Source organism: Nothobranchius furzeri, chromosome 3 (assembly GCF_043380555.1).
Source record: "Nothobranchius furzeri strain GRZ-AD chromosome 3, NfurGRZ-RIMD1, whole genome shotgun sequence".
In the NCBI taxonomy this organism is placed as follows: Eukaryota; Metazoa; Chordata; class Actinopteri; order Cyprinodontiformes; family Nothobranchiidae; genus Nothobranchius; species Nothobranchius furzeri.
In genome coordinates, this window is record NC_091743.1 from 91,526,458 (window position 1) to 91,552,905 (window position 26,448).

At 47.7% G+C, this 26,448-nt stretch overlaps 1 protein-coding gene across 3 annotated transcripts in view; it reads left to right on the top strand.

The window, feature by feature from the left end:
- The window catches only part of mdn1 (midasin AAA ATPase 1), an 87,907-nt gene extending 62,104 nt beyond the window's left edge, over positions 1-25,803 (top strand). For 2 of the 3 annotated variants that reach the window (XM_054733747.1, XM_070549768.1), the window contains 36 exons: positions 557-652; positions 740-834; positions 928-1,052; positions 1,163-1,315; positions 1,416-1,582; positions 1,657-1,730; positions 1,914-2,088; positions 2,301-2,445; positions 2,609-2,755; positions 2,825-2,951; positions 3,025-3,130; positions 3,219-3,334; positions 3,874-4,272; positions 4,450-4,676; positions 4,762-4,905; positions 5,223-5,413; positions 5,842-6,003; positions 6,079-6,216; positions 6,356-6,485; positions 6,567-6,739; positions 6,817-6,951; positions 7,504-7,645; positions 7,841-8,121; positions 8,196-8,354; positions 12,726-12,827; positions 12,904-13,099; positions 15,141-15,311; positions 15,399-15,547; positions 15,628-15,717; positions 16,368-16,483; positions 16,576-16,750; positions 16,914-16,987; positions 17,064-17,178; positions 17,319-17,385; positions 25,127-25,269; positions 25,340-25,803. In XM_054733747.1, the coding sequence (XP_054589722.1) occupies positions 557-652; positions 740-834; positions 928-1,052; positions 1,163-1,315; positions 1,416-1,582; positions 1,657-1,730; positions 1,914-2,088; positions 2,301-2,445; positions 2,609-2,755; positions 2,825-2,951; positions 3,025-3,130; positions 3,219-3,334; positions 3,874-4,272; positions 4,450-4,676; positions 4,762-4,905; positions 5,223-5,413; positions 5,842-6,003; positions 6,079-6,216; positions 6,356-6,485; positions 6,567-6,739; positions 6,817-6,951; positions 7,504-7,645; positions 7,841-8,121; positions 8,196-8,354; positions 12,726-12,827; positions 12,904-13,099; positions 15,141-15,311; positions 15,399-15,547; positions 15,628-15,717; positions 16,368-16,483; positions 16,576-16,750; positions 16,914-16,987; positions 17,064-17,178; positions 17,319-17,385; positions 25,127-25,269; positions 25,340-25,525 (5,391 nt within the window). In that variant the 3' untranslated portion in view covers positions 25,526-25,803. The remainder of the gene's footprint in view (positions 1-556; positions 653-739; positions 835-927; positions 1,053-1,162; positions 1,316-1,415; positions 1,583-1,656; positions 1,731-1,913; positions 2,089-2,300; positions 2,446-2,608; positions 2,756-2,824; positions 2,952-3,024; positions 3,131-3,218; positions 3,335-3,873; positions 4,273-4,449; positions 4,677-4,761; positions 4,906-5,222; positions 5,414-5,841; positions 6,004-6,078; positions 6,217-6,355; positions 6,486-6,566; positions 6,740-6,816; positions 6,952-7,503; positions 7,646-7,840; positions 8,122-8,195; positions 8,355-12,725; positions 12,828-12,903; positions 13,100-15,140; positions 15,312-15,398; positions 15,548-15,627; positions 15,718-16,367; positions 16,484-16,575; positions 16,751-16,913; positions 16,988-17,063; positions 17,179-17,318; positions 17,386-25,126; positions 25,270-25,339) is intronic. The other variant, XM_054733748.1, reaches the window with a different exon arrangement.
- The last annotated feature ends 645 nt before the right edge of the window (positions 25,804-26,448 follow it).

The following is a 26,448-nucleotide window of genomic DNA, read 5'->3' on the forward strand; positions in this document are numbered from 1 at the left end:
GTGTATGGAGGGATGGATGGATAGAGGGATGGATAGAGGGATGGATGGATAGAGGGATGGATAGATGGATGGATGGATGGATAGAGGGATGGATAGATGGATGAATGGATGGATAGAGGGATGGATAGATGGATGGAGGGGTGGATGGAGGGATAGAGGGATGGATGGGTGGAGGGATGGATGGATAGAGGGATGGATGGGTGGATGGAGGGATGGAGGGATAGAGGGATGGATGGGTGGATGGATGGATGGAGGGATGGATGGATAGAGGGATGGATAGAGGGATGGATGGGTGGATGGAGGGATGGATGGATAGAGGGATGGATAGAGGGATGGATGGGTGGATGGAGGGATAGATGGATGGATGGATGGATGGATGGATGGATGGATGGATAGAGGGATGGATAGAGGGATGGATGGGTGGATGGATGGATGGATGGATGGATAGAGGGATGGATGGGTGGATGGATGGATGGATGGATGGATGGATGGATGGATAGAGGGATGGATGACGGTATATTCTGGTTCCTGTAACGGTCCTGTCGGTGATTTCCAGCTGACCCAGGTGGTTGAGCGGATCCTGGCCTTCAGCCTGACCAGCCCACTGGCGAAGTTCTTGAACGGTCTGGAGATCCTGCTCAGTAAAGCTCAGGTGGGAGGAGTCAGCAGCCTAACAGGTGACACCTGGTGGTGTGCTACCAGTCGTGGTGAGTCAGGTGTGTGTTTACTGTCCCGGTAGGACTGGGAGAATAACGCCAGCCGCTCCGTCTCCCTGCGGAGAGAACTGGAACCAGTCACACAGCTCATCATCCAGTGGCGCCAGCTGGAGCTCAGGTACGAAGGGGAGGAGTTTGTGTTGTAGCCTTCAGATGCTAACCATGCTAGCTAGTACGTTGGTCTGTGATTGAGACTCGTGTTGGGCTGCAGCTGCTGGTCCAACAGTCTGGACAACACCATGAAGAGGCACATGCAGAAGTCCATCAAACACTGGTTCTCCATCTACCAGCTGCTGGAGAAGTACCTGGAGGGAGAGAGGGCGGAGCCTAATCCAGGTATGTGTGACCCAGCCTAGCACACGTTCAGAACCTGACCTGTGGTCGTTAGTTCCCTCCGTATGGTTGGATGTGTCACGGATCTGAGGAGACACCTGTCTGTCTTCTAGACGGGGGCGTGGAGCGGCTCTCCCTGTCCTCGGTGTCTTCCACTCTCCAAGCTTTTATGGAGGGTTCCACCGTGGGGGAGTTTGACACCCGCCTCAGGATGCTGCTGAGCTTCCACTGCCACCTGCTGCTGGTCCCCAGCCAGCCTGGACGAGGTCAGAGGTCACTCAGAGGGACGCGTTCCATTACTGTGTTTATTTAGTGTGGTTGGTTCTTCTGTATCAGACACAAGCAGCCAGTCCATGTCTCCTCCAGATGTGTCAGCTGTAAACCACTTCCTGTTGGGTGATGTCCCCGTCCCTGTCCCTACAGAGTCTCTGTCTAGTGTCCTCTGGAACCTTCACAAGTACTACAGCCAGTTCTCCAACAGCATTCAGGCCAGAGTCACTCAGCTCAGGGAGCCGATCGAGAAGGAGCTGAAGGTACAAGCACGTTCTCCTCTGAAGGTTCTCTCAACACCTTCAAGGTCCATTAAAATACCAACTCCTTATTTCAGGACTTTGTCAAGATCTCCAAGTGGAACGATGTCAGTTTCTGGTCCATCAAGCAGTCTGTGGAGAAGACCCATCGGTAGGTATCTGGTTCTGGACCCGGCTGGTTTGAAGGTGTGGGTGGTACCTGTGAAGGGAGCGGTTCTCAGGCCTGTGGCTGTCCAGTGTGACATGACCAACCCGGCCTCCAGCGGTCTCCAGCGCCGGGAAACCTACAGAAAGCCAGAGTGAACCGGGCTTTAGACTCACGCCTCTCTTTCAGGACGCTCTTCAAGTTTGTGAAGAAGTTTGACGAAGCTCTGAGTTGTCCGAGCCTCCCCTCCCTGGTGGAACCAGGAGGCGGTGTAGATGTGGACGTAAACCCGGAGTACAGTCCTGTCCAGCGGATCCACCGGGCTCTGAAGAACATCCTGTCTGGAGGAGAACGGGCCCTTCAGGTACAGGTGCTGGTCCCTCACTGGGGCTGGTCTATTAACAAACATAGATATCTGTCCGTAGATATATGTCAATAGATGTGAGGTTTCCTTTCATTCCTCATTATGAGATGATTCTAAGAGTTGGTCTAGTGGAGGGTGACGAGATCAGTGTCGTGGTTTGAATGGTCTTCCGGCCCAGCCCGCTAGGCTCTACCGACTCTGGGTTGTTTCAGACGGAGCCTCCAGCAGAAGGAGTCCACGCCTCTCCTCTACAAGCACGTCTGCCCGCTCTGGCCCGAAGAATGAAGAAGATTTGTGTCCAGATGCTGAAGAAGGACCTGCTACCTGAGCTGACTGAAGATCTGGACTACTTCACAGGTGACACTTTCCTTCTACACTGCAAACAGAAACTAGGCGCGTGACCCGGTACCACATGGCTAAGGTGAAAGGTCACCCTGATGGAGGCTGTTGAAGGTGTGGTGTGAGACCTGCTGGGACAGGCGGAGGTGTCTAACCGTTCAGCTTCTGGTTGTTGGAGCAGGGAAGGTCGTCAGCAGCCTACAGGATCTGCAGAGCCTCAGCGTGGACCGGACCGCAGACAAGGACAAGCAGAAGAGCGAGGTCAAGCACATCCAGCAGCAGAAGAAGAGAGCTCTGTCGGACCTGTTCAAGATGCTGTCCAACACGGGTGATGACCCGCACCTGCTCCGCCGCTTCACCTGCATCAGTAGTCCATCTCACCGGCTTTTCCTTTTAGGGTTGTCCTACCGTAAAGGTCTGATGTGGAGCAGAACCACCGACCCAGAGAGCCCCCTCCTGGTCCAGCCTCTGGAGCTGAGTGCTGCTCTTTGTGCTGTGAAGAACCAGCACCAGGATGAGAGCAGGTACGCCCATATGGGTCCACATCAGGTCCTGATGAGGACTGGTAATCTAGAGCTCAGGAGGTTTTGGGTGTAGTTTGTTTACAGAGGTGAGGACGGCGTGGGACGGATGTCAGAAGTACTTCTACCGCTCGTGGGCCCGAAGAACCGCGCTGCAGACGGCTCTGCAGCATTCAGCTAAGGTCTCACCAAATCCTTCTATTCTGCTGAGTCACTTCCTGTTCTGAGCCTGGTCCTGACCCGGGACTGCTCCCCTCTGTGTGCCTGTAGGAGGTGGGTGTGGGGACCATCGATCGCTGCAGGGGCTTCACCTCTCACCTGTTCAAGCTGCTCCTCAAACAGAGGACGTGTCTGGCCCGGCTCACTGATCAGTGGGTCTCCCTCAGGTGAGTCCAGCTTTCACCTCGTCTTAAAGGTGTGGTTCATGGAAAAGCATTCTTAATGATTATTTCTGATTATAATGGCTCACTCTGAGCTGAACATGAAAATAGTCTCAAGTGTGTATGAAAGCCCGGTTTCCCAGTAGCCGGGTTCATCACCACCGACGCAGCTGCCCCGCTGGCGGCCTCAGAGTCCTTACTCGTGACCGCTGTAGACGGAGCGCTCGGTCTCATTCTGGCAGTATTCATTTGATCCGTTATATTAGCAGACCTGCCCACCTGTACGCATTTTGTGTAACAAGTACGCTATTGGTCACCGTTAGCAACTCCACCACGCAGCAGAGCTCCTCCAGTGCAGAAGTACTGAATAAATTAGTGAACCACACCTTTATCTCTACAAGCAGCAGCAGAGCAGGTCTCTCTCGGGAGGTAAACACAAACCAGGTGAGCCTCTGAGCTGAAACGGTTTCCAGAGCAGGTGACGAGCTACGTAAGCCCATTAACTAACCCCGAACGTTTCTTCTCTGCCCCGCCTCCTCGTGTAGGTCACTGACCGATGACATCCAGCAGATAAGAGTCCAGCTCCAGACTCAGAGTGAGGATGCAGGGTGCACCCTCCCCCCCCAAGACTCTCTCCAGGACTGGGTCAGAACAGGACAGGGCCTGGCTGCCCAGTGTGCCACCCTCCTGCAGCAGCTGGTGTGGCTGCTGCTGTGCTGTCCCGCCAGTCCCCAGCTGAGGGCAGAAGTATGCCCTTCCACCCTGAGGCACCCGTCCCCCCTGGCGCCTCGGTGCCAGCCCCCCGGCTGCCTGCTGAGGAGAGGAGACGCTGCTTGGTGCCAGCTCCACCAGCTCGTTGCTGCCATGCTGAAGCACTGCCAGAGTCTGCAGGAGGAGCTGGCTTCTGTGATCCAACAGGCGTCGGGGGGAGTTCTGCTCGCATGGTAAGACATCATCACTTCACTTCTGATTACGGTCAGAATGAAGAGGGAGCAGGATGCTTGCTTCTGTTTGTGTCATGGTTCCATCATGTCAGGAGGGCACGTCGAGACGCGTTCCAGAGAAACAGCTGTGTGAGAAGTTCAGCCACAACAAGATGACTACATGTTTGTCTCCCACAGGAGCAGCTTTTCTGTCTGCTCTTCAGCCATGGAGCAGCTAGCAGACGTTGCAGGCCAGATGAGCAGCATAGAGCAGCTCTTCACCACGGCCTCCAGTGTGGGCGGCACCAACTACCAGCCAGCCGTGACGCAAAGCCTTCGATATGTCCGAGGACAGGTGGAGGCTGGCGTCACGGAGTTCACCGCCTGGAAGACCCAGCTGCTGTTCCTGGACCAGCCACCCTCAGGTGAAGGCGGCGATCTGTCAGGAGCGCTACAGAGCTGCCAGCTTCATCAGCTGGGCTTAAACAGCTGATCTTTTGTTGTTTACAGATCAGCAGTCCTCCTTCTGCCGCCGCTTCTCCGCTGAGCTGGAGACAAACATCAACAAGGTGCTGTGTGCCGTCCAGAAGCTGGTGAAGAGGAGGGAGAGAGAGCTGCCAACTGAGCAACACGGAGACCCAGAGCTGATCCAGGGTCAGAGCTTAGGCTGCCTTTTACTTGAACCTGGCTAGAAAGCACTCTCACATCTCTGAGTCTAGTCCGAGTCGACATGAGCTGCACAACTCCAGCCCGCCTCACATCTGGATATTAGAGCCCTGCACTGAAGCCCTAGGCCCTCGGGCCGGGCCGGACACGGGCTCAGATTTTAGGCCCGTGCAGGGCTCTACTGGATCTATGGCTGCTGTACCAATCTTCTCCAGAAGAACAAACCCAGCATGTGCAGGAAAGGGTGGTGATTTCAACACAAACACTCATTGTTGTGTGTTTTCTGCTGGTTCTATTTGCTCCAGAGGGTGAGGAGGAGGGGGGGGAGGAGTCAGTGGTGGACCTGCTGAAGCCTGGACACCTAACTCAACTCCTGGAGGAGGATCTGGAAGCGGATATGAAGAGTCTGTCTGTGGGTGATGTCACCGCTGGGCTGGGAGGGCTATTGAGCCTACTGAGGAGCTACAGAGACTCCAGTCAGCCTCCTCAGCTTCAGGTACGTCACCTGGTCACCTGGTCACCTGGATCCCTTCAGCAGGGAGCCCCGTTTACTCTAATAAGTCATCCTGTCTCTGTGTGTGTGTGTGTGTGTGTGTGTGTGTGTGTGTGTGTGTGTGTGTGTGTGTGTGTGTGTGTGTGTGTGTGTGTGTGTGTGTGTGTTTGTGTGTGTGTGCGTGTGTATGTGTGTGTGTGTGTGTGTGTTTGTGTGTATGTGTGTGTGTGTGTGTTTGTGTGCACGTGTGTATGTGTGTGTGTGTGTGTGTGTGTGTGTGTGTGTGTGTGTGTGTGCACGTGTGTGTGTTTGTGTGTGTGTGTGTGTGTGTGTGTGTGTGTATGTGTGTGTGTGTGTTTGTGTGCACGTGTGTGTGTGTGTGTGTGTGTATGTCTGTGTGTATGTGTGTGTGCACGTGTGTGTGAGATCAGGAGGTGAACCAGGCCTGCAGGATGCTGGTGCGTCTGCATCCCCTGCTGGGCGTGTACTCTGACCTGGTGCTCTACTTCCTGACCGCGTCACTCGGAGTCCATCGGAGCACGGGCAAGCTGCTCTCCGTCCTGGCTAGCATCTTCACCGAGCTGGCTCAGAAGGTACGGATGCTGGTCCAGTCAGGTTGGAACTGGTTAACAGGTGCGGGTTAGTAAAGGGTGTGGTGTGCTCCTCAGGGGTTCTGCTTGCCCCCGGAGCTGGTGGATGGTAGTGATGGAGATGGAGCCAGTGAGTTTCATGACTACCAGAGTGGTGGAATTGGAGAAGGAGAAGGAGCCAAAGATGTCAGCGACAAGATAGAGAATGAAGATCAGGTGAAAACATGGAATAGTGTAATTCTGCTTCTGTAACCATAGAAACCACCTGACTCCGATCCAGAAAGACTGAAGCAGCAAACTTCTCTACCTGAACAACACCAAGATGGCGTCTCTTCCTGTCTGTTTGCTGCTGTAGGTGGAGGACACGCATCATGAGGGACAGGAGAAGGAGGAGCAGCAGGATGGAGAAAACATCAAGTCAGAGGACAATGCCATAGAAATGTCTGAAGACTTCGACGGCCAGATGCACGATGGAGATGAAGCAGGTGAGTTTCACCTGGAGGAGTTGAGTCGCAGTCAAGATCTGCTCGTTCCCTCTCAAGGTTCCTCATTCTGATCATTTCTAGGTGAAAATGAGGAGGAGTCTGACAAAGAGGAAGAGGAGGAGCTTGACAAGAAGATGGGAGACCTGGGAGACGGTCAGACAGACACTCTGGATGAACGACTGTGGGGAGACGATGAGGATGATGGAGGAGGAAGTGGTGAGGAGGAGGAGGAGTCTGGTCAGGGGATGGATCAGGTAGGACCTAGCATCAGCCAGAAGAAGATCAGCACCTCCTCTCCCAGACTAGAGTCCTGTCCCTTTCTGTTGAACAGGGGGAATCCCAGCTAGCCGCTAAAGATGACCAGCTACACCAGGGCGAGTCCAACGAGGACAAGAACAACCAAGACAAAGATGAAGACATGTGTGAGGAGGAGGAGGAGGAGAAGATCCACGAACAAGGAGACAAGGTGAGGAGCAGCTGTCCGCCCTGCTCATGTTGAGGATTTGAACTGTTAATATGCCCGACATAACCCAAACAGGGACCAGCTGGGTGGGAGGGGGTGTCAGGAACACAAACCTGGATTTATCATCAGGTTTTAGATCCGTGCGTCCATGAAGAGCTGAGTGGAGTAGGAAGAGTCGTGCAGCTGAAACTGAGACTGGATAGGTTCGCTTCTCTGGTGATGACAGGAAAGGTGAACACCTAGAGCTCAAAGTCAGGTGACCCCAACAGGTCATAGAAATGATGACTGCTGTACAAGCAAACAGGAGGTTACAGGAACAAACTGGTTTTAGTTTCCAGACACAGTTGCCATGGTAACCAGATCTTTGGCCTTTAACAGCTTTATATATTAGTAAAAGGACCTCCATGTGTCGAGTTATCGTCAGCTCACAAAACTACGTCCAGTAGCTCAGGAGATAATACACACACACACACACACACACACACACACACACGCGAGATTTTCGAACATCTTAAATGCGAGGACTGAATGTCGTTGTTCTTCGTTGTTCTTCAGAGGGAGTTCGATGAGAACGAGGTGGATCCGTATCACGGTGAACAGGACAAGAGACCAGAACCTGAAGCTATGGAACTGCCCCAGGACCTCAACCTGGACCAGGATGAAGAGGCTGGAGATGATGAAGAGGATGAAGTTGATGGTGAGGACCTAGCTGTATGTCAAATGTTTATCTGAGGCTGACAGATGGTTACCATGGTGACCCTGTTTAGCCACTGGCAGCAGCACTGAGCTGCCGGAGTTAACGTGGTTAGTCATGTTGTTCAGATTCATCATCAGTGTTCTAACATGTTTATAACATTTTCATAACCTCATCAAGTTGGTTTTCCTTTTTCAGGAGAGAATTCCTCAGAGGCTGATGATAAATCCATGAATCCGGACATGATGGAGAAAGAGCAGAAGGAGGGGGAGGGGGAGGAGGAGAGAGGAGAGGGCGAGCAGAGAGAAGAGGACATGGAGGAGAACCAGGCTCAAGAAGAAAACAATCAGGAATATAACATGGAGGAGGAGTCTGTTGATAAAGAAGATGAAGAAAAGGAGAAGGAAGAGGAGAGAGAAGGAGAGAGAGGAAAAGAGGAGGATGTCAGTGTCCCTAATTACAAAGGAGAGGAACCACAGGTGTGTATGGGAGGAGTGTGTGTTGTTCCTGTTACACACCTGTATTAACACAAGTTTCCTGTTGGGGCTTACAGGAGGAGGCTGAGGGGGAGGAGAGGGAGGAAGAGGAGGAGCCTAATTCAGCTGAGAGGAAGGACCACAGCAGGAATGCTCAGGTCGGTGACGAGAACGTTCAGTCAGACTCCGCTGTGGAGCTGGCGGGGGAGCCGTCAGAGAAAGATCAGGCTAAAGAGGTAAGAGTGCCATGGTTTAATAAAGACTGGGACATGGGGACACACTGGAGATACCCTAGGGTAGGGGTGCCTAATCCTGATCATGGAGGGACGATATCCAGCACATTTGAGTGGTTTCTCTGCTCCAACACGCTGAGTCATCTGTGCAACAGCTCATCAGGCCTGTTAATCACTTGCTAATCGAAATCGAGGTTAGAACTAAAACATGCTGGATACCGGCCCCGCTGGACCAGGATTAGGCACCCCTGCCCCTAGAGAAACCGTCGAAACACTGTAGAGACATTCTGGATACACAGTAGAGATACAGTAGAGACATACTGGAGACAATAGAGATACACTAGAGACACAGAGACATACTGGAGACATACTAGAAACACAATAGAGACATACTGGGGACATAAAAGAGATGCACTGGAGACACTATAGAGATATACTGGGGACACAACAGATCCAGTAGATACACTATAGAGACATAATGGAGACACTAAAGAGACATACTGGAGACATACTAGAAACACAATAGAGACATACTGGGGACATAAAAGATACACTGGAGTCACTATAGAAGACCTGCCACCTGTAAGCATTTTTGTAGAAAGTACGCATATTATCATCTAACTACGCTGGTACGACTCACTCCTCTAAATTACACAAAAAGCTGCGAACACGTGAGTTCTGTAGCAAATGTACACGTGTGATACTCATGTCTGCAACACGACTCAGCAGCGTGTTGAAGAAGTTTAAGCCAGTACTCTTAGAAAGGAGGAGAAAAACTATTCTGCCTATCCTAGAGACACAGTAGAGACATACTGGAGACAATAGAGATACACTAGAGACACAGTAGAGACATACTGGAGGCAGTAGAGATACACTAGAGACACAGCAGAGACAAACTGGGGACAATAGAGAGACACTAGAGACATACTGGAGACAGTAGAGATACACTAGAGACACAGTAGAGACATACTGGAGACAATAGAGATACACTAGAGACACAGTAGAGACATACTGGAGGCAGTAGAGACACAGTAGAGACAAACTGGGGACAATAGAGAGACACTAGAGACATATTGGAGACAGTAGAGATACACTAGAGACACAGTAGAGACATACTGAAGACAATGGAGATACACTAGAGACACAGTAGAGACATACTGGAGACAATATTGATACACAGAGACATACTGGAGACAATAGAGATGCGACATACTGGAGACAATAGAGATGCACAGTAGAGACATACTGGAGACAATAGAGACAGTAGAGGCACAGAAGATACATACTGCAGACAATAGACATACACTAGAGACACAGTAGAGACATACTGGAGACAGTAGAGATACACAGTAGAGACATACTGGAGACAATAGAGATGCAGTAGAGACATACTGGAGACAATAGGGATACACTAGAGACACAGTAGAGACATACTGGAGACAATAGACATACACTAGAGACACAGTAGAGACATACTGGAGACAATAGGGATACACTAGAGACACAGTAGAGACATACTGGAGACAATAAAGATACACTAGAGACACAGTAGAGACATACTGGAGACAATAGAGATACACAGAGACATACTGGAGACAGTAGACATACATTAAGAGACACAGTAGAGACATACTGGAGACAATAGAGATACAGTAGAGGCATACCGGAGACAATAGAGATACACAGAGACATACTGGAGACAGTAGAGACACAGAAGAGACATACTGGAGACAATAGACATACACTAGAGACACAGTAGAGATATACTGGAGACAATAGGAATACACTAGAGACACAGTAGAGACATACTGGAGACAATAGGGATACACTAGAGACACAGTAGAGATATACTGGAGACAATAGGGATACACTAGAGACACAGTAGAGACATGCTGGAGACAATAAAGATACACTAGAGACATACTGGAGACAATAGGGATACACTAGAGACACAGTAGAGACATACTGGAGACAATAGGGATACACTAGAGACACAGTAGAGACATACTGGAGACAGTAGAGATACATTAGAGACACAGTAGAGACATACTGGAGACAATAAAGATACACTAGAGACACAGTAGAGACATACTGGAGACAATAGAGATACACAGAGACATACTGGAGACAGTAGAGATACATTAGAGACACAGTAGAGACATACTGGAGACAATGGAGATACACTAGAGACACAGTAGAGACATACTGGAGACAATATTGATACACAGAGACATACTGGAGACAATAGAGATGCGACATACTGGAGACAATAGAGATGCACAGTAGAGACATACTGGAGACAATAGAGACAGTAGAGGCACAGAAGATACATACTGCAGACAATAGACATACACTAGAGACACAGTAGAGACATACTGGAGACAGTAGAGATACACAGTAGAGACATACTGGAGACAATAGAGATGCAGTAGAGACATACTGGAGACAATAGGGATACACTAGAGACACAGTAGAGACATACTGGAGACAATAGACATACACTAGAGACACAGTAGAGACATACTGGAGACAATAGGGATACACTAGAGACACAGTAGAGACATACTGGAGACAATAAAGATACACTAGAGACACAGTAGAGACATACTGGAGACAATAGAGATACACAGAGACATACTGGAGACAGTAGACATACATTAAGAGACACAGTAGAGACATACTGGAGACAATAGAGATACAGTAGAGGCATACCGGAGACAATAGAGATACACAGAGACATACTGGAGACAGTAGAGACACAGAAGAGACATACTGGAGACAATAGACATACACTAGAGACACAGTAGAGATATACTGGAGACAATAGGAATACACTAGAGACACAGTAGAGACATACTGGAGACAATAGGGATACACTAGAGACACAGTAGAGATATACTGGAGACAATAGGGATACACTAGAGACACAGTAGAGACATGCTGGAGACAATAAAGATACACTAGAGACATACTGGAGACAATAGGGATACACTAGAGACACAGTAGAGACATACTGGAGACAATAGGGATACACTAGAGACACAGTAGAGACATACTGGAGACAGTAGAGATACATTAGAGACACAGTAGAGACATACTGGAGACAATAAAGATACACTAGAGACACAGTAGAGACATACTGGAGACAATAGAGATACACAGAGACATACTGGAGACAGTAGAGATACATTAGAGACACAGTAGAGACATACTGGAGACAGTAGAGATACACTAGAGACACCGTAGAGATATACTGGAGACAATAGGGATACACTAGAGACACAGTAGAGATCTACTGGAGACAGTAGAGATACACAGTAGAGACATACTGGAGACAATAGAGATGCAGTAGAGACATACTGGAGACAATAGGGATACACTAGAGACACAGTAGAGACATACTGGAGACAGTAGAGATACATTAGAGACACAGAAGAGACATACTGGAGACAATAGGTATACACTAGAGACTCAGTAGATATATATTGGAGACAATAGGTATACACTAGAGACACAGTAGAGACATACTGGAGACAATAAAGATACACTAGAGACACAGTAGAGATATACTGGAGACAATAGAGATACACAGAGACATACTGGAGACAGTAGAGATAAATTAGAGACACAGAAGAGACATACTGGAGACAATAGACATACACTAGAGACACAGTAGAGATATACTGGAGACAATAGGGATACACAAGAGGCACAGTAGAGACATACTGGAGACAATAAAGATACACTAGAGACACAGTAGAGACATACTGGAGACAATAGAATACACAGAGACATACTGGAGACAGTAGAGATACATTAGAGACACAGTAGAGACATACTGGAGACAATAAAGATACACTAGAGACATACTGGAGACAATAGGGATACACTAGAGACACAGTAGAGAAATACTGGAGACAATAAAGATACACTAGAGACACAGTAGAGACATACTGGAGACAATAGAATACACAGAGACATACTGGAGACAGTAGAGATACATTAGAGACACAGTAGAGACATACTGGAGACAATAAAGATACACTAGAGACACAGTAGAGACATACTGGAGACAATATTGATACACAGAGACATACTGGAGACAATAGAGATACATTAGAGACACAGTAGAGACATACTGGAGACAATAGAGACACAGTAGAGATAAACTGGGGACACAAAAAGGATACACTGGAGACACTATAGAGATACACTGGAGATGCCCAGGAGAGACTGTGGGGACAATAGAGACATAGTGGAGACACAGTGGAGGCACTATAGAGATAGACTAGGGACACAGTGGGGACACCAGAGACACCTTCTTACCAAAGATGGTCCAGATGTAAGCTGGAGTATTGTTCCCCCTACCATTAGGAATATGGCAGCGGAGCAGCAGATGCTAGCCAATCAGAGGGACATCAGTCAAAGCTGACGGCCAGGATGGCGTCTCAGACCCAGACCAAGAGCAAGACTCAGGTACTTCTCACTAAAACACCACCAGCAGGTCTCTGACGCACTGCTGTGAGTCCTCACATCAGTCTTCTTCCTCCAGAGTATGAAACGAAAACCTGGCCGAGCCGATAATGAGAGATTGATGGGAGACCATAGCAAACAAGTCAACAAGCGTCTCCGGATGGTGGACAGCGGCAAGGAGCCCACCGAGGACAAGCAGGGTGAAGGCCAGCAGGACTCGGACCTGTATGAGTACATCAAAGAGGGATCAGCGAGCTACGACACGCAGACCTACGGTCAGTCTTCATCCTGTCCCCAACATTTGGGTGTGGTTACAGATGGTTTCACTCATCATTTCATTATTGAACTCCTGGTTTAATCATGTTCTGGGTGGTGGTAGAACACCTCTATCATGGAGACAGGCTCTAATCTCTGTTAGACCAAAGTTTGGGAAAGCTAAAACTGAATCTAGTTCCTATAGACTCGTATACAGACTCGTAAACATACAGTCATTGGGACATGGACACAACGCTAACATTTTTGGCTCTATACACCACAACGGATATCAAATGAAACGAACAAGATGTGCTTTAACTGCGAACCGTCAGCTTTTAGAGGGTATTTACATCCAAACCCGGTGAGCGTGTAGGAATTACAACAGTTTCATATGTGCCTCCCACTTGTTAAGGGACCAAAAGTAACGGGACAATCTCAGCTGTTCCATGGCCTGTGCTTGTTTACTGTGCTTGTTTACTGTGCTTGTTTACTGTGTTTGTTTACTGTGTTTGTTTACTGTGCTTGTTTATTGTGCTTGTTTACTGTGTTAGTTTACTGTGTTTGTTTACTGTGCTTGTTTACTGTGTTTGTTTACTGTGTTTGTTTACTGTGCTTGTTTACTGTGTTTGTTTACTGTGTTAGTTTACTGTGTTTGTTTACTGTGCTTGTTTACTGTGTTTGTTTACTGTGTGTGTTTACTGTGTTTGTTTACTGTGCTTGTTTACTGTGTTTGTTTACTGTGCTTGTTTACTGTGTTTGTTTACTGTGTTTGTTTACTGTGTTTGTTTATTGTGCTTGTTTACTGTGTTAGTTTACTGTGTTTGTTTACTGTGCTTGTTTACTGTGTTTGTTTACTGTGTTTGTTTACTGTGCTTGTTTACTGTGTTTGTTTACTGTGTTAGTTTACTGTGTTTGTTTACTGTGCTTGTTTACTGTGTTTGTTTACTGTGTTTGTTTACTGTGTGTGTTTACTGTGTTTGTTTACTGTGCTTGTTTACTGTGTTTGTTTACTGTGCTTGTTTACTGTGTTTGTTTACTGTGCTTGTTTACTGTGTGTTTACTGTGTTTGTTTACTGTGCTTGTTTACTGTGTTTGTTTACTGTGCTTGTTTACTGTGTTTGTTTACTGTGCTTGTTTACTTTGTTTGTTTACTGTGTTTGTTTACTCTGCTTGTTTACTGTGCTTGTTTACTGTGTTTGTTTACTGTGTTTGTTTACTGTGCTTGTTTACTGTGTTTGTTTACTGTGTTTGTTTACTGTGCTTGTTTACTGTGTTTGTTTACTGTGCTTGTTTACTGTGTGTTTACTGTGCTTGTTTACTGTGTTTGTTTACTGTGCTTGTTTACTGTGCTTGTTTACTGTGCTTGTTTACTGTGTTTGTTTACTGTGCTTGTTTACTGTGTGTTTACTGTGTTTGTTTACTGTGCTTGTTTACTGTGTTTGTTTACTGTGCTTGTCTACTGTGTTTGTTTACTGTGTTTGTTTACTGTGCTTGTTTACTGTGTTTGTTTACTGTGTTTGTTTACTGTGCTTGTTTACTGTGCTTGTTTACTGTGCTTGTTTACTGTGCTTGTTTACTGTGTTTGTTTACTGTGTTTGTTTACTGTGCTTGTTTACTGTGCTTGTTTACTGTGTTTGTTTACTGTGTTTGTTTACTGTGTTTGTTTACTGTGTTTGTTTACTGTGCTTGTTTACTGTGTTTGTTTACTGTGCTTGTTTACTGTGCTTGTTTACTGTGCTTGTTTACTGTGTGTTTACTGTGCTTGTTTACTGTGCTTGTTTACTGTGTTTGTTTACTGTGCTTGCTTACTGTGTTTGTTTACTGTGCTTGTTTACTGTGTTTGTTTACTGTGCTTGTTTACTGTGCTTGTTTACTGTGTTTGTTTACTGTGCTTGTTTACTGTGTTTGTCCGCCCTTTTTCGGTTTAGTTTTAATGTAGTAACAGTCACAAAAATATTCTGAGGAGATGGTTTCACTCTACACCTGGAGGACGGAGACTCTGGTGTTTTGGTGGAGAAGACTTTGTTTACCAGAGATAAACAATAACATGTGTGATTTCAGATGTTGCCACAGCTGAGCAGCAGCAAGCTGCAGGACCTGAGCAGGGCCAAAACGAGGATGACGAGGATGCAGCAATGGAGACGGAGGACCAGGAGGAGGACTTCCAGCCTGCTGATGTCCAGGAGCTGAAGCCTGATCAGCTGGGCACCTCCTCCAAGGCCTCGCGACAAGGTTCTCCTTTAGTTTGATCTGATTTAACACAAAAACATCACCACACACAGAAACTCTGATCAGCTCAGTGCTCTGGTGTCTGAGTAGATGGTGGAGAAACACCGGAGCAAAGGAGGGGAGAAGAGGACAAGGACACATCCAGAGACCCACGTCTAAAGGATGAAGAAGAACCAGTGGAGAGGAGAACAGGATCCACGATTCACACCCATCCAGCTTTGCTGCTGGAGACCATGCAGGTGAGATGAAGGCTTTGGTCCTACACCACAAGCTAGCCCTGGTTTCCAGCAGCAGCCTGAGGTGTTGTGTGTCTCTACAGAAAGCAGACTCAAACCCAGAAGAGATGAGGAAGGAGATGGAGCTCCAGCTGGAGGCCTGGAACCACCTGCCTCCAGGAACCCAGGAGGAGGTGAGGCTGCGCCCTGATTAGATCTACCCCATCCTCCCAAACACACCGACATCCACACAAACGCCACAGCCAATGCAATACACCACTAAAACCAGTGACATTGGATCGTCCCTGTGTGGGAGGATCAGAGGGGCTCCACTCATAAACCCAGCTGGTGGGAGTAGGAGTCACATAAACGGCGTTTATGCTGAATGAGCCAGTTTATCGAATAAAATCTCCGCTTCGCCTGTTCTACTGAACAGCTGAGGCCAAACGCCGACTCGTGTGTAGACGTAATAAAACCAGCAGCTCTTCCGGGTTTCTATGAAATAACTGGATTTTCACAACAGCAGGACAAAAATGACCACTGATGGTTCGATCGTCTTCCACCACCCTCAACACAAGCAGCCTCTTTGTGCAGCTTCCTTCTTCACTGAAAAGCTAATAAAACGTTTCTGATGGTAGATTTTTAAGATTCCTCTGTTGCAGCTCTGAACTGGTTTTACTCCAGTGGACTGAGGGCTTCAGACATAAAACCAGTTTCATGTTCAATAGACTCACTGTGTGTGTGTGTGTGTGTGTGTGTGTGTGTGTGTGTGTGTGTGTGTGTGTGTGTGTGCGTGTGTGTGTGTGTGTGTGTGCGTGTGTGCGCGTGTGTGTGTTTTCTCCAGGAGAGCGCAGCAGCTTCTCTGTGGCACCAGTACCAGGCTCTGACCTCCACTCTGTCCCAGCAGCTGTGTGAGCAGATCCGTCTGGTCCTGGAGCCCACACAGGCCACCAAGCTCAAGTCAGTCCAGCCCCCCTGGGCCTCCAGCTGATGCTGAGGTGTAGCTCACAGGTGTGATTTATGTGTTTGCTGTGCTCCATCCTTCTCCTCAGAGGGGATTACCGCACAGGGAAGCGTCTGAACATGAGGAAGGTGATTCCTTACATCGCCAGTAACTTCCACAAGGACAAGATCTGGCTGAGGAGGACCAAGCCCAGCAAGAGAGAGTACCAGATCTGTCTGGCTGTAGACGACTCGTCCAGCATGATGGACAATCACTCCAAACAGGTATCTCTCTCTCTCTCTCACACACACACACACACACACACACACACACACACACACACACACACACACACACACACACACACACACACACACACACACACACACACACACACACACACACACACACAGGGGCCTGAATAACACCCTGTTGTGTGTGTTGCAGCTGGCGTTTGAGTCCCTGTCTGTGATCATCAATGCCCTGACTCTGTTGGAGGTTGGACAGGTGGCCGTGTGCAGGTGAGAAGGAGTTCTGTGTCAGCTCAGAGGAGCTCTGTGATTATCTGATGGTGGGTGTTTCTGCTCGTGTGTTCAGCTTCGGAGAGCAGGTGCAGCTGCTGCACCCCCTCCAGCAGCAGTTCAGCGATGAGTCGGGGGCTCGGATCCTCAGACTGTGTCAGTTCCAGCAAAAAAAGACCAGGATCGCCCAGGTGGGGATGCTTTAGTCAGGAAGGGACAGCTTCTGATAGAAATTAGGTCAAACAATTGTAGTGGTTACCGTGTCGTAGGAAGTTAGACCTTGCTGCTCTGTCCTGACCTTCAGACTGACCTCACCACGTCTCCTCTTTAGTTCTTAGAGACGTCTACAAAAATGTTTCTGTCAGCTCGTCAGCAAAGCCCAGGATCCGTCAGCTCAGGTAAAACTGTGTGTGTGTGTGTGTGTGTGTGTGTGTGTGTGTGTGTGTGTGTGTGTGTGTGTGCACTTGTCTATACTGCTAGCGTCACTCTTTGTAGCGTGACGACTGCAAGTTAATTATGACCAATGAGGTGAGATGATTCCGTATGGACATGAAATATCATCCTGAGTGATCTTTGACTGTTTAACCAGAAGATTATAGTTACTTTTACTTGTTCAGGGATCATAAACACACTTCGTATTAATTCAGATAGTCAGTCTATAGTTAAAAAAAGGAATTTTATTCTTTTTCCTAGACTAATGATTATACATGACAAGGTATGAATAGCAGTGTTAATTTTGTTGAGAAAATATTTTCGTCTTTTTTTCGTCACGAAAATATATTTACAGACAAAAATGAAACAAAATTTCAAAATAAAAGCTTGGAAAAAGACGAAGACGGTAATTCAATTGACTGAAGCTTTTAGTCAATGAATGAAGGACGAGCCGAAAATCCACAACAACGAATATCTAATCAGAAGACAGGAAAGATGCCTGATGCAAATAAAAGGACCAATCAACAAATTGAACAGGCGGGACTAGGTGAGAAGAGAACCAATCAGAGTCCACTTTGTTTAGAGGTGATGCTAGGCCTACCATAGTAATCAACTTCTCCATGTTTGCTCGGAGATGTACGGAGCTCTCGGACGCGACCTGACTGCTCACACTGTACGTCTGGTAGCAACACGTCGGACCTAAAAATATGCTAAAAATAGCAGTTTTTACACAACACGTCAGACTTTTTTGTCTTACCTGTCCTTCGGGAGTGCTGCAGGAGGACACACAGGGATTTATGGGGGTTGGATGAGGAAAACGAAATAAATAAAGTAAATCTGTGTTTTGTGATCAGTTTAATTTGACATGAACACGACAAACACGCTTTCTTGACAATCTTTGTGAGTAAAAAATAAAACGTGTAGAAATAAAAACAAACAACATGTGTTATTAGGGAAATAGTGGGCGAGCGGTGTTGATGCAGGATTGCGCCCTGAGCGGTTCTGGTACTTTTTGGGTCGCAGCCGCTCGCTGCACCGCTCCAACAGTGCAATCCCCTCACGAGGGACGAGCAAAATATCAAACACGCCAGAAGTCCGTGCGAGCTCACGGTTGCACAGTTGAAGCGGGTTAGGGTTAGGGTTAGACACCCGTAACTGACAGCTTACAGGTCCTGTACTGTACTTATTTTGGGATGTTAACCATTTTATTGTGAAAAGTTTCTGGAAAAATGCATGCCCTCAAAGGAAGAGTTTTTATTTTTGAGTATTTCTGCATGCTATTTTGAAAAAGGGTTAGGGTTAGGCCAGGATGGTTAGGGTTGTGCATTTGCTAAAAAAGAGCACCTTTGTAATTCCCAGTGTGCTTTTTGTTTTTTATTAAACACGTAAGTGTTAAACATGAGAAGTGTTTTTTTTTAATTCAAATATTCTATGTTCTTAGCTGTGTGTGCTATATCTGATCAGTGGTGGTTAAGAGTTTGGACCCTGCGTATTAAATTACACTAGTTTTTCCGTGCTCTATACAAAAGTAGGAAATTACTTCATTAGAAAAAAATATATGTATTTTGTTGACTAAAATTGCTTATTTTCATCGACTAAAATTAAAATAAATCTAATGACTAAAATTGGACTAAGACTAAAATTAATTTTTAGCCAAAAGACTAAGACTAAAGTAAAATTAACATTTCCTGTCAAAATTAACACTGATGAATAGAGATGTGATGTAATGGATATGAGGTGATGTAAGCTAGATATTTAGCAGATCCTTCTTTGCATCTGAAAGAAATTAAGTCTGGGTGTAAAAGAATTAGTTGTCTGCTATAAACTAGAGAGTTGGTTAATGATAAACGCCATCAGATGCAATCTGTTGTCTACAAACCCTGGTGGAGACCCCCAGCAGATCCGGACTGTCAGAAGTCGGGGGGACCTCACGGTACCCGTAGCTCGTAGGTTCGCTCTGATATGACCCGTCCAGTCTTGAGATGTTTCCTGGTCACAGCAGTAGCTGGAATGCTTGTTTTCATCCAAGGTGGATGTTTGGCTCTTAAAAGAGCCGTCTGGCTGTGTCAGCTTGCAGCCTGCAAAGAGGCTTTTGACTGGAGGTCAAAAGAAATGTCTCAGAGATGCTTGTTCCCGAATTGGCCGGTTCGAGAATCAGCTGGAAACTGAATTAATCGGGAAGTAATTCTTGTTTTAATAAACCACTTTGTTGTGATTTCTGGCCAAGTTTGGCCAACCAGAATTTGACACGTATCTGAGTGTTTACCAACATCCCTCAGAAAGCCACGGCTTCTTCAGGTACAAAGATGTTTTTAACCTTAATGAATATCTTATTGTAATGTGTATGACTGATTAACTTGTTAAATCAACACGTACTGATCATAAGGTCTGAAATGGATCATTGTAAGAGCTATATTTTAAATTCATTGGTTTAAACACAGATTATTCAAAAATTTGATTAAAACATCTTGTTTATTCATCACACATGATTATTTAACTTCTAACTATAAAATCCTGTAGGAGCTTCAAGTAGGCTTGATTTTTAATTAAGGTGATGAGTCACCAGCCTGACTTTTACGCAGAGTTCAGGACCTTTGGGAGACTGTTTTGTCTCCAGTGAGGAACAATAAGTGGGCAAAGGTTGTTTTTGGGCATCTGGACCCGACAGCTGGTGCAGCCTTGAATGTGCAGTTTCTGGCGTGTATGAAAGGTTATGTTGTGTCAGTTAGATGGTGAAAAATTGACCCCTTTGATACGTGACATACTGAAGACCAATTACACAATTCTCACCTACAAAGTGAGGACATTTATCCTGGTCCTCACTTTACCGTGTTACTGACTAGCTGGTTTTAGAGGATTAGATTAGAAATAGAACAGTAATGGTAACGGTTAGGGCTGCACAACATATCGCAAATATATCGTTATCGCGATATCAGCATGCACAATATGCATATCGCAAGGAACAGATAAATATTGTAATGAATGGTCAGCTCAAATGTTTGCCACACATGATGCGTTCTGTCAATCAAACGGAAGCATGATGTTTTTTTTAACCCTAACACACACCAGTGTGCTAGGGTTCCCTTTCAGTCGATTCACTCGGTACAACGAAGGTACTATGGGACATCACGCCCTCGTGTGGCTTGGCTGAAGACACATTTAATCATGCCTGTAAGGCAAGTGAATGTGACGCTGCGTGGAGGCCCCGCCCTCCACTTATAAGCGACCGCGTCACTGTCATTCCTCAGTTCTTACGCTCTTCACCTCGCTGAGTACACACCTGAAAACCAGCTGCGCTAGTGAAAGATAGCTTAACTGCTCGCTGACTGGACTCTACTGCCTTCTGGCTAGCATTCCCGCCCACCGAGTGCTATCTTTTGTGGCTCTTCAGCTTCTCTGCTTTCGCTCCGCTGTGTGTCTCACATTGAGCACCGTGTTGGAAGTTGCTTCACGGAAAGCCGCTTCGCGCGCCTGTCCTCAGGGCTGTGGATTCTTTCTTCACAAGAAGAACCTACACAAAGCGTGCCCGGTTTGTCTGGGAGTTCTCCACGCCAGGAGAGCACTTGTGGACCCGGAGGCGTGAGAGTTCTGTCGCCAACTCCGCCGCCCCACGCTCGAACGGCACGTGAAGCTCCTACATCGACTCCTGGGAGACGCTGCAGTTTCACAGCAGGACCCCATGCTTTCGCGTTCTGCCCCGGCTTCGCGTGGCTCTGACATGGACAGCCTAATGATCAATGTCCCCACTACTAGCTGGGCAGATCAGATAGAGATGGCGGACAATTTAACCGGACCAGACCTAGAGGCTTCTCAGTTTCCTCCTCTGGCAGAGGATGAAGGAGACGTTTTGGACATTTGCCCCGACAGTCGAGACTTACTCAAGGACGAGGAGGTCCTCTCAGTGGTGGAGTGTTCAGCTCCAGCCGCCACTTCAGCCTCCAAGCTGCGAGATGACACTTCTTTTCTCCCGCTCTGCCGGCGTGCAGCGGGGAGGCTAGAGGTGGCCTGGCCCACTCCTCCACCTGCACAAAAGAGGTACCGCTTTTCTGGATTTTACCTCCCCTTGGAACCAGCGGAGGTAAAGAACTTTCTGCCACTGTACCTGGATTTTGTGGCTGAGCTCACGACATCCTGGGCCAAGCCATCATCCACCCGCACCACAGTCCCGAATTACGGTCAGTTTTTGGACCTCGATGGTGCAGAAATGGTGGGATTGGTTAACCTCTGTCCGATGGAGCCCTCTCTCGCGGCTTACCTGGCCCCGACCTGCAATAACGGAGTTAGTGGATAAACTAAGCTACCCTCCAAGCCATGCCACTTCTCAGCTGCACAACTGGAGAAGATTTACCGCACGCAGGCCTCCACTACCCACGTCCTCAGCTCTTCCACCATGCTCCAGACCTACCAAGCTCTTTGCCTGGTGGACCTCGGAGCAAGGGTCCCACCTGACTGCCCACTGACCCCCCTCATCAATGATATACGGGTCACGTCGGACAAAATCCTGCAAGCGGCCCAAGGCGTCGCCCTGCTGTTGAGAAGAGGTATAGCCTTAACTGTAGTGGCTCAGAGACACTTGTGGCTGACCCTTTCTAATGTCTCCGACAGGGACAGGGGTAACACCTGGACGAACCTATTTCACCCAGTGGTCTGTTTGGACAGTCCCTCAACGGTAAGCAGACAAAGTTCGAGGCCCAGCGGAAACAGACTGAAACGCTACGCTCCATCATCCCCAGGCGGGAAGGGTGGCGCATGGCACCTGGGTCTGACAGGAAGAACCTGACCTCTCCTCCTCCACCTCAGAGGACAGCCTTGCCAGTAGCAGCAAAGAGCTCGGTCCCAGCTCGGACCCCATCTTTCCCTCCTCGCCACTCCGCCTGGAGTAAAAGCCCTCCCGGGGACTCACAGAAACGCTCTGTGAGCCGCAAAAAGAAACCTCAAGTCGTCCTGATCCTGGGACCGACCTTGTTTGGGTTTTGGACCCTGTTGGGCTACAAAACCCCAGTTTTTCTATGGTTGAAACGGACCGGTTCAGCTACGATTCAACCCCACAGTCCAAAGAGACTTTGTTTACCAGCCCCAGGGGGCGAGAGTTGTACTGTTTACAAAAACATGCACACAAATGTAAAAAAGACTGCTGTTTGCACTCGAAGATGTGTGGATGCATTGTGTCTCAAGAATGCTTCTCAAATTGGTCCCATAAAGCGGCGTCAACCCGCTCCGCTGGTGAATGACAGCTCAATTTTCACATCAAATCCTGTCTGCATTCGGACTCTGTGGGAGTGGGAAAAGCTGCTGTTCTCCCGCTCTGCTGGAGAACAGCAGCTTTCTTCCGGTGACAAACATGAAGAAAGCTAGAGGGCAGCAGCTCCCCCACCAGGGCGCTGAGCGGTTGCCTCGCGGCGAAACTTCACCACTGGCGAGCATGCGCAGTGTGGTGAAGGGGAAGTGCTGCACCTGTGCCCCCATCTGTGGAAGCTGCAGGCCTGCCCATTAAAAGGTTTGCTAAAGGTCTTCCCCCGGCTGTGGTTAATACTATTCAGAGCTCAAGAGCATGCTCCACTGGGGGTTTATATGCCTTTAAGTGGAAGGCTTTTAAAGTGTGGTGTCTAAGCAGGTCTGTAGTTCCCTCACAGAGCTCCATTGTGGACATTCTGTCGTTTCTACAGGATCTGCTGGACAAGGGCTTGCCATTTTCCACTTTAAACGTCTACCTGGCAGCCATTTCGGCTTGCCATGAATTTTTTAATGGAGTTTCTCCTGGCGCTCTCCCTTTAGCCGTTCAGTTCATGAAAGGGGTTCGCAGACTGAGACTCGTTATTAGATTGTCTGTCCTTTCTTGGGACCTCACTTTGGTGCTGGAGGCCCTGTGTGGTCCCCCATTTGAGCCTATTGAATTGATCAGTATGAAGCTTCTGTCTTATAAGACAGCTCTGCTCTTAGTCCTTGTATCAGCTAAAAGGGTGGGAGACCGTCACGTTCTTTCAGTTCACCCTTCCTGTCTGAAAATGTCATCAGATGGAGCTAGGGTCACTCTGCATCCGAATGCTGCGTATTTGCCTAAGGTCATCCCGCTCAGCCACGGTTTCATGACCATAGAGCTTTTGGGCTTCAGTAGTCCTCCTTTCGCCTCTGAGGAGCAGAGGAGACTGCATTGTCTGTTCCTGGTTCGTGCTCTGCAGGCTTATATAGATCACACTCTTGAGTATCAGAAAAACAGACCAACTGTTTGTGTTTTGCCAAACCCCCATGGATAAAGCTTTCTCAAAGCAAAGACTTTCTCATTGGATTGTGGAGGCCATTTCCCTGTGTTACAGCGTCACTGGCTCCCAGCTGCCCCTAGGGGTCAGGGCACACTCTACTAGAGGTGTGGCTGCTTCTTGGACGCTGTTTAAAGGTGTTTCAGTTGGTGACATTTGCTCAGCTGCAAGCTGAGCCACACCCCACACCTTTTTGAGGTTTTAACCGCTTGGATGTTTTGGCCCCTTCGGTGGCCCATGCGGTTCTCTGCTGGATCTGACTTGCCATCTTTGGTTGCAATCTCAGGCCAGCTGAGATTGACAGCTTTGATAGCTGCTCATGGGGCGTTTGATTAAGTCCCATAGTACCTTCGTTGTACCGGGTGAATCGACTGAAAGGGAACGTTAGGTTATGCATATAACCACTGTTACCTGAAGGAAAGGAACGAGGTACAACGCAGGGCTGCCCCATTTCACAGCCCAGCTTGGTAAAGAGTGGCTATCGAACTGAGGAATAACAGTGACGCGGTCGCTTATAAGTGGAGGGCGGGGCCTCCACGCAGCATCACTTTCATTTGATTTACAGGCGTGATTAAATGTGTCTTCAGCCAGGCCACACGAGGGCGTGATGTCCCATAGTACCTTTGTTGTACCTCGTTCCTCTCCTTCAGGGAACAGTGGTTATATGCATAACCTAACGTTTTTAGTGCTTTAACTCACGGGTGTGTTCCAGACTAGCTAACCACCAAACCTTCTGCTTAGTACGAGAGAGCTAGGTCCCACTCATAATGCTCTATACGAGTACCCGTACTTAGAAAAATGTTCTGTGCCTCATCAGTGCGGTGTCTTCTCTGAGCCATCAGCTGGTGAGGGAGCAGCTTGGGAGGTGATGGAGCCAGCCCTCCCCCGGAGCCCAGCTCCACTTATTTCAGCTGCACAGATTCAGGATCTGATTCCTTCAGTCGTGATCTAGATCTCACAACTACGGGCGATGGAACGTAGAACGACTAAAACTTTGACTTTCCGCGGAGCTTCTTCTTTACCAGGACAGAGCCAGTCAGTGTCCTCGTTACCACACAGGACATTCAGGTCCATCTGTCCTACCTTCACCCAGCATTAGGCAGGCCTCGAGAGAACATTTAATTTTTTCCCAGTTGGGAACCATGGCCCTAGACATGGAGGAGCTGACTGTAAACCCTCATTAGACTCTGAGGTCCTCTCCAGACCACAAACCAGATCAGAGACCTTGGGGATAACCTGATGCAGTCCAACCTGTACTAGGACCAAGCTGGACCCCCTACTTTGGTTGTGCGGGGACTAGATATACCTTTGGTGGTGTCACATGACCCCCTAGGGGACTAGCAGCTAGCTTATTAGTTAAAGGTAATTCGTGTTTCTTTGACCTTTGACCTGAGATGGTGAGCCACTTTGTCGTAGTTCTGTATTTAACTTGTCTTACGGTTGTCCACAGAGGCGGCCCAGCTCCTGTTCATCGTGTCTGATGGGAGAGGACTGTTCCTGGAGGGACAGGAGAGGGTGGGCGCAGCTGTGCAGGCGGCGCGCACGGCAAACATCTTTGTGATCTTCGTTGTCCTGGACAACCCAAACTCCCGGGTAAGAAAACAGATTTGGGTATTTATTCCTGCGTCTTTGCAGCATGACTAAACACCAGTCCATTCTGCAGGACTCCATTTTGGACATCAAGGTTCCCATATTCAGAGAACCGGGACAGCTCCCAGAGATCCGCTCCTACATGGACGAGTTCCCCTTTCCATTTTACATCATCCTGAGAGACGTCAGCGCCCTGCCGGAGACGCTGAGCGACGCTCTCAGACAATGGTTCGAACTTGTCACCACCGCTGACCAATGAGAAGCTGTCCCTCAATGGTTGGGACGGGACACATGAGCTCTGCTGTTCTGGTCAGATCTGAGGTTTAAACGTGGCACAACTATAACCTGATGTTTTAGTCAGAGTTCTGTGCTGGATGGAGACGAGCTCAGAACCCAGAAGAAGGTTCTGATCCAGTTCTGTCTGGATTTGTCACTGTGAACAACACCCAGTCCAGACTGTGATGTCACAGATGTGCTGAGTTTCTATAATACCTTGAAGTATTGTGTTCATAAAATAAACTGTTCTTCTGATCTAAATGTGTTCTTTGTTCCTTGGTTTACCTCAGAAAACATCTCTGTATCACCAGTCCCTCTCTGGCAGGAATAACGGAGAAAAGAGACAAACTTGTTTTAAATATTCAGTCTAAGGAAATGTTCATCAGATGAGAAAAAAAAAACAGATGAGATAAAAGATGAGACAAAATTAAACAGCATAAAAATAGTTGCCTAGTGAACAAGACCAAATTCTTGCTTTGCAATGTTTGTTAATAAATATTTATTTACTCTAGCTTGCCAGGCTATAAAAATAGTGCTTTGGTAGATAAACTCATCTGTGTAAAAGCTGAGCGCACACTATGTAGTGGTGAGTCCTTGTTTGTCCAACTGCTTTATTTTAAATCCTCAAGCCACGACTGTACTGATGTGACATTCTGTATGCAGGCAAAAGAAGTCCAATGCCCAAAGCTCTTGACACTTGTCTTTTGATGTTTATTTAATCCAGTCTGGCAAGCATTGGTGAGGCAGCATCAGAGGTGACTGTAGAACCTCATCTGTGCTTGAACCGTTTTGATCCAGTTGAGCTTTCAGAGTTATCAAAAATATTAGCTTCATCTAAACCTTCAACTTGCATTTTAGATCCATGGCTACTTGGCCAAGGAAATGTCCCTTTGGCTGACTGGTTAG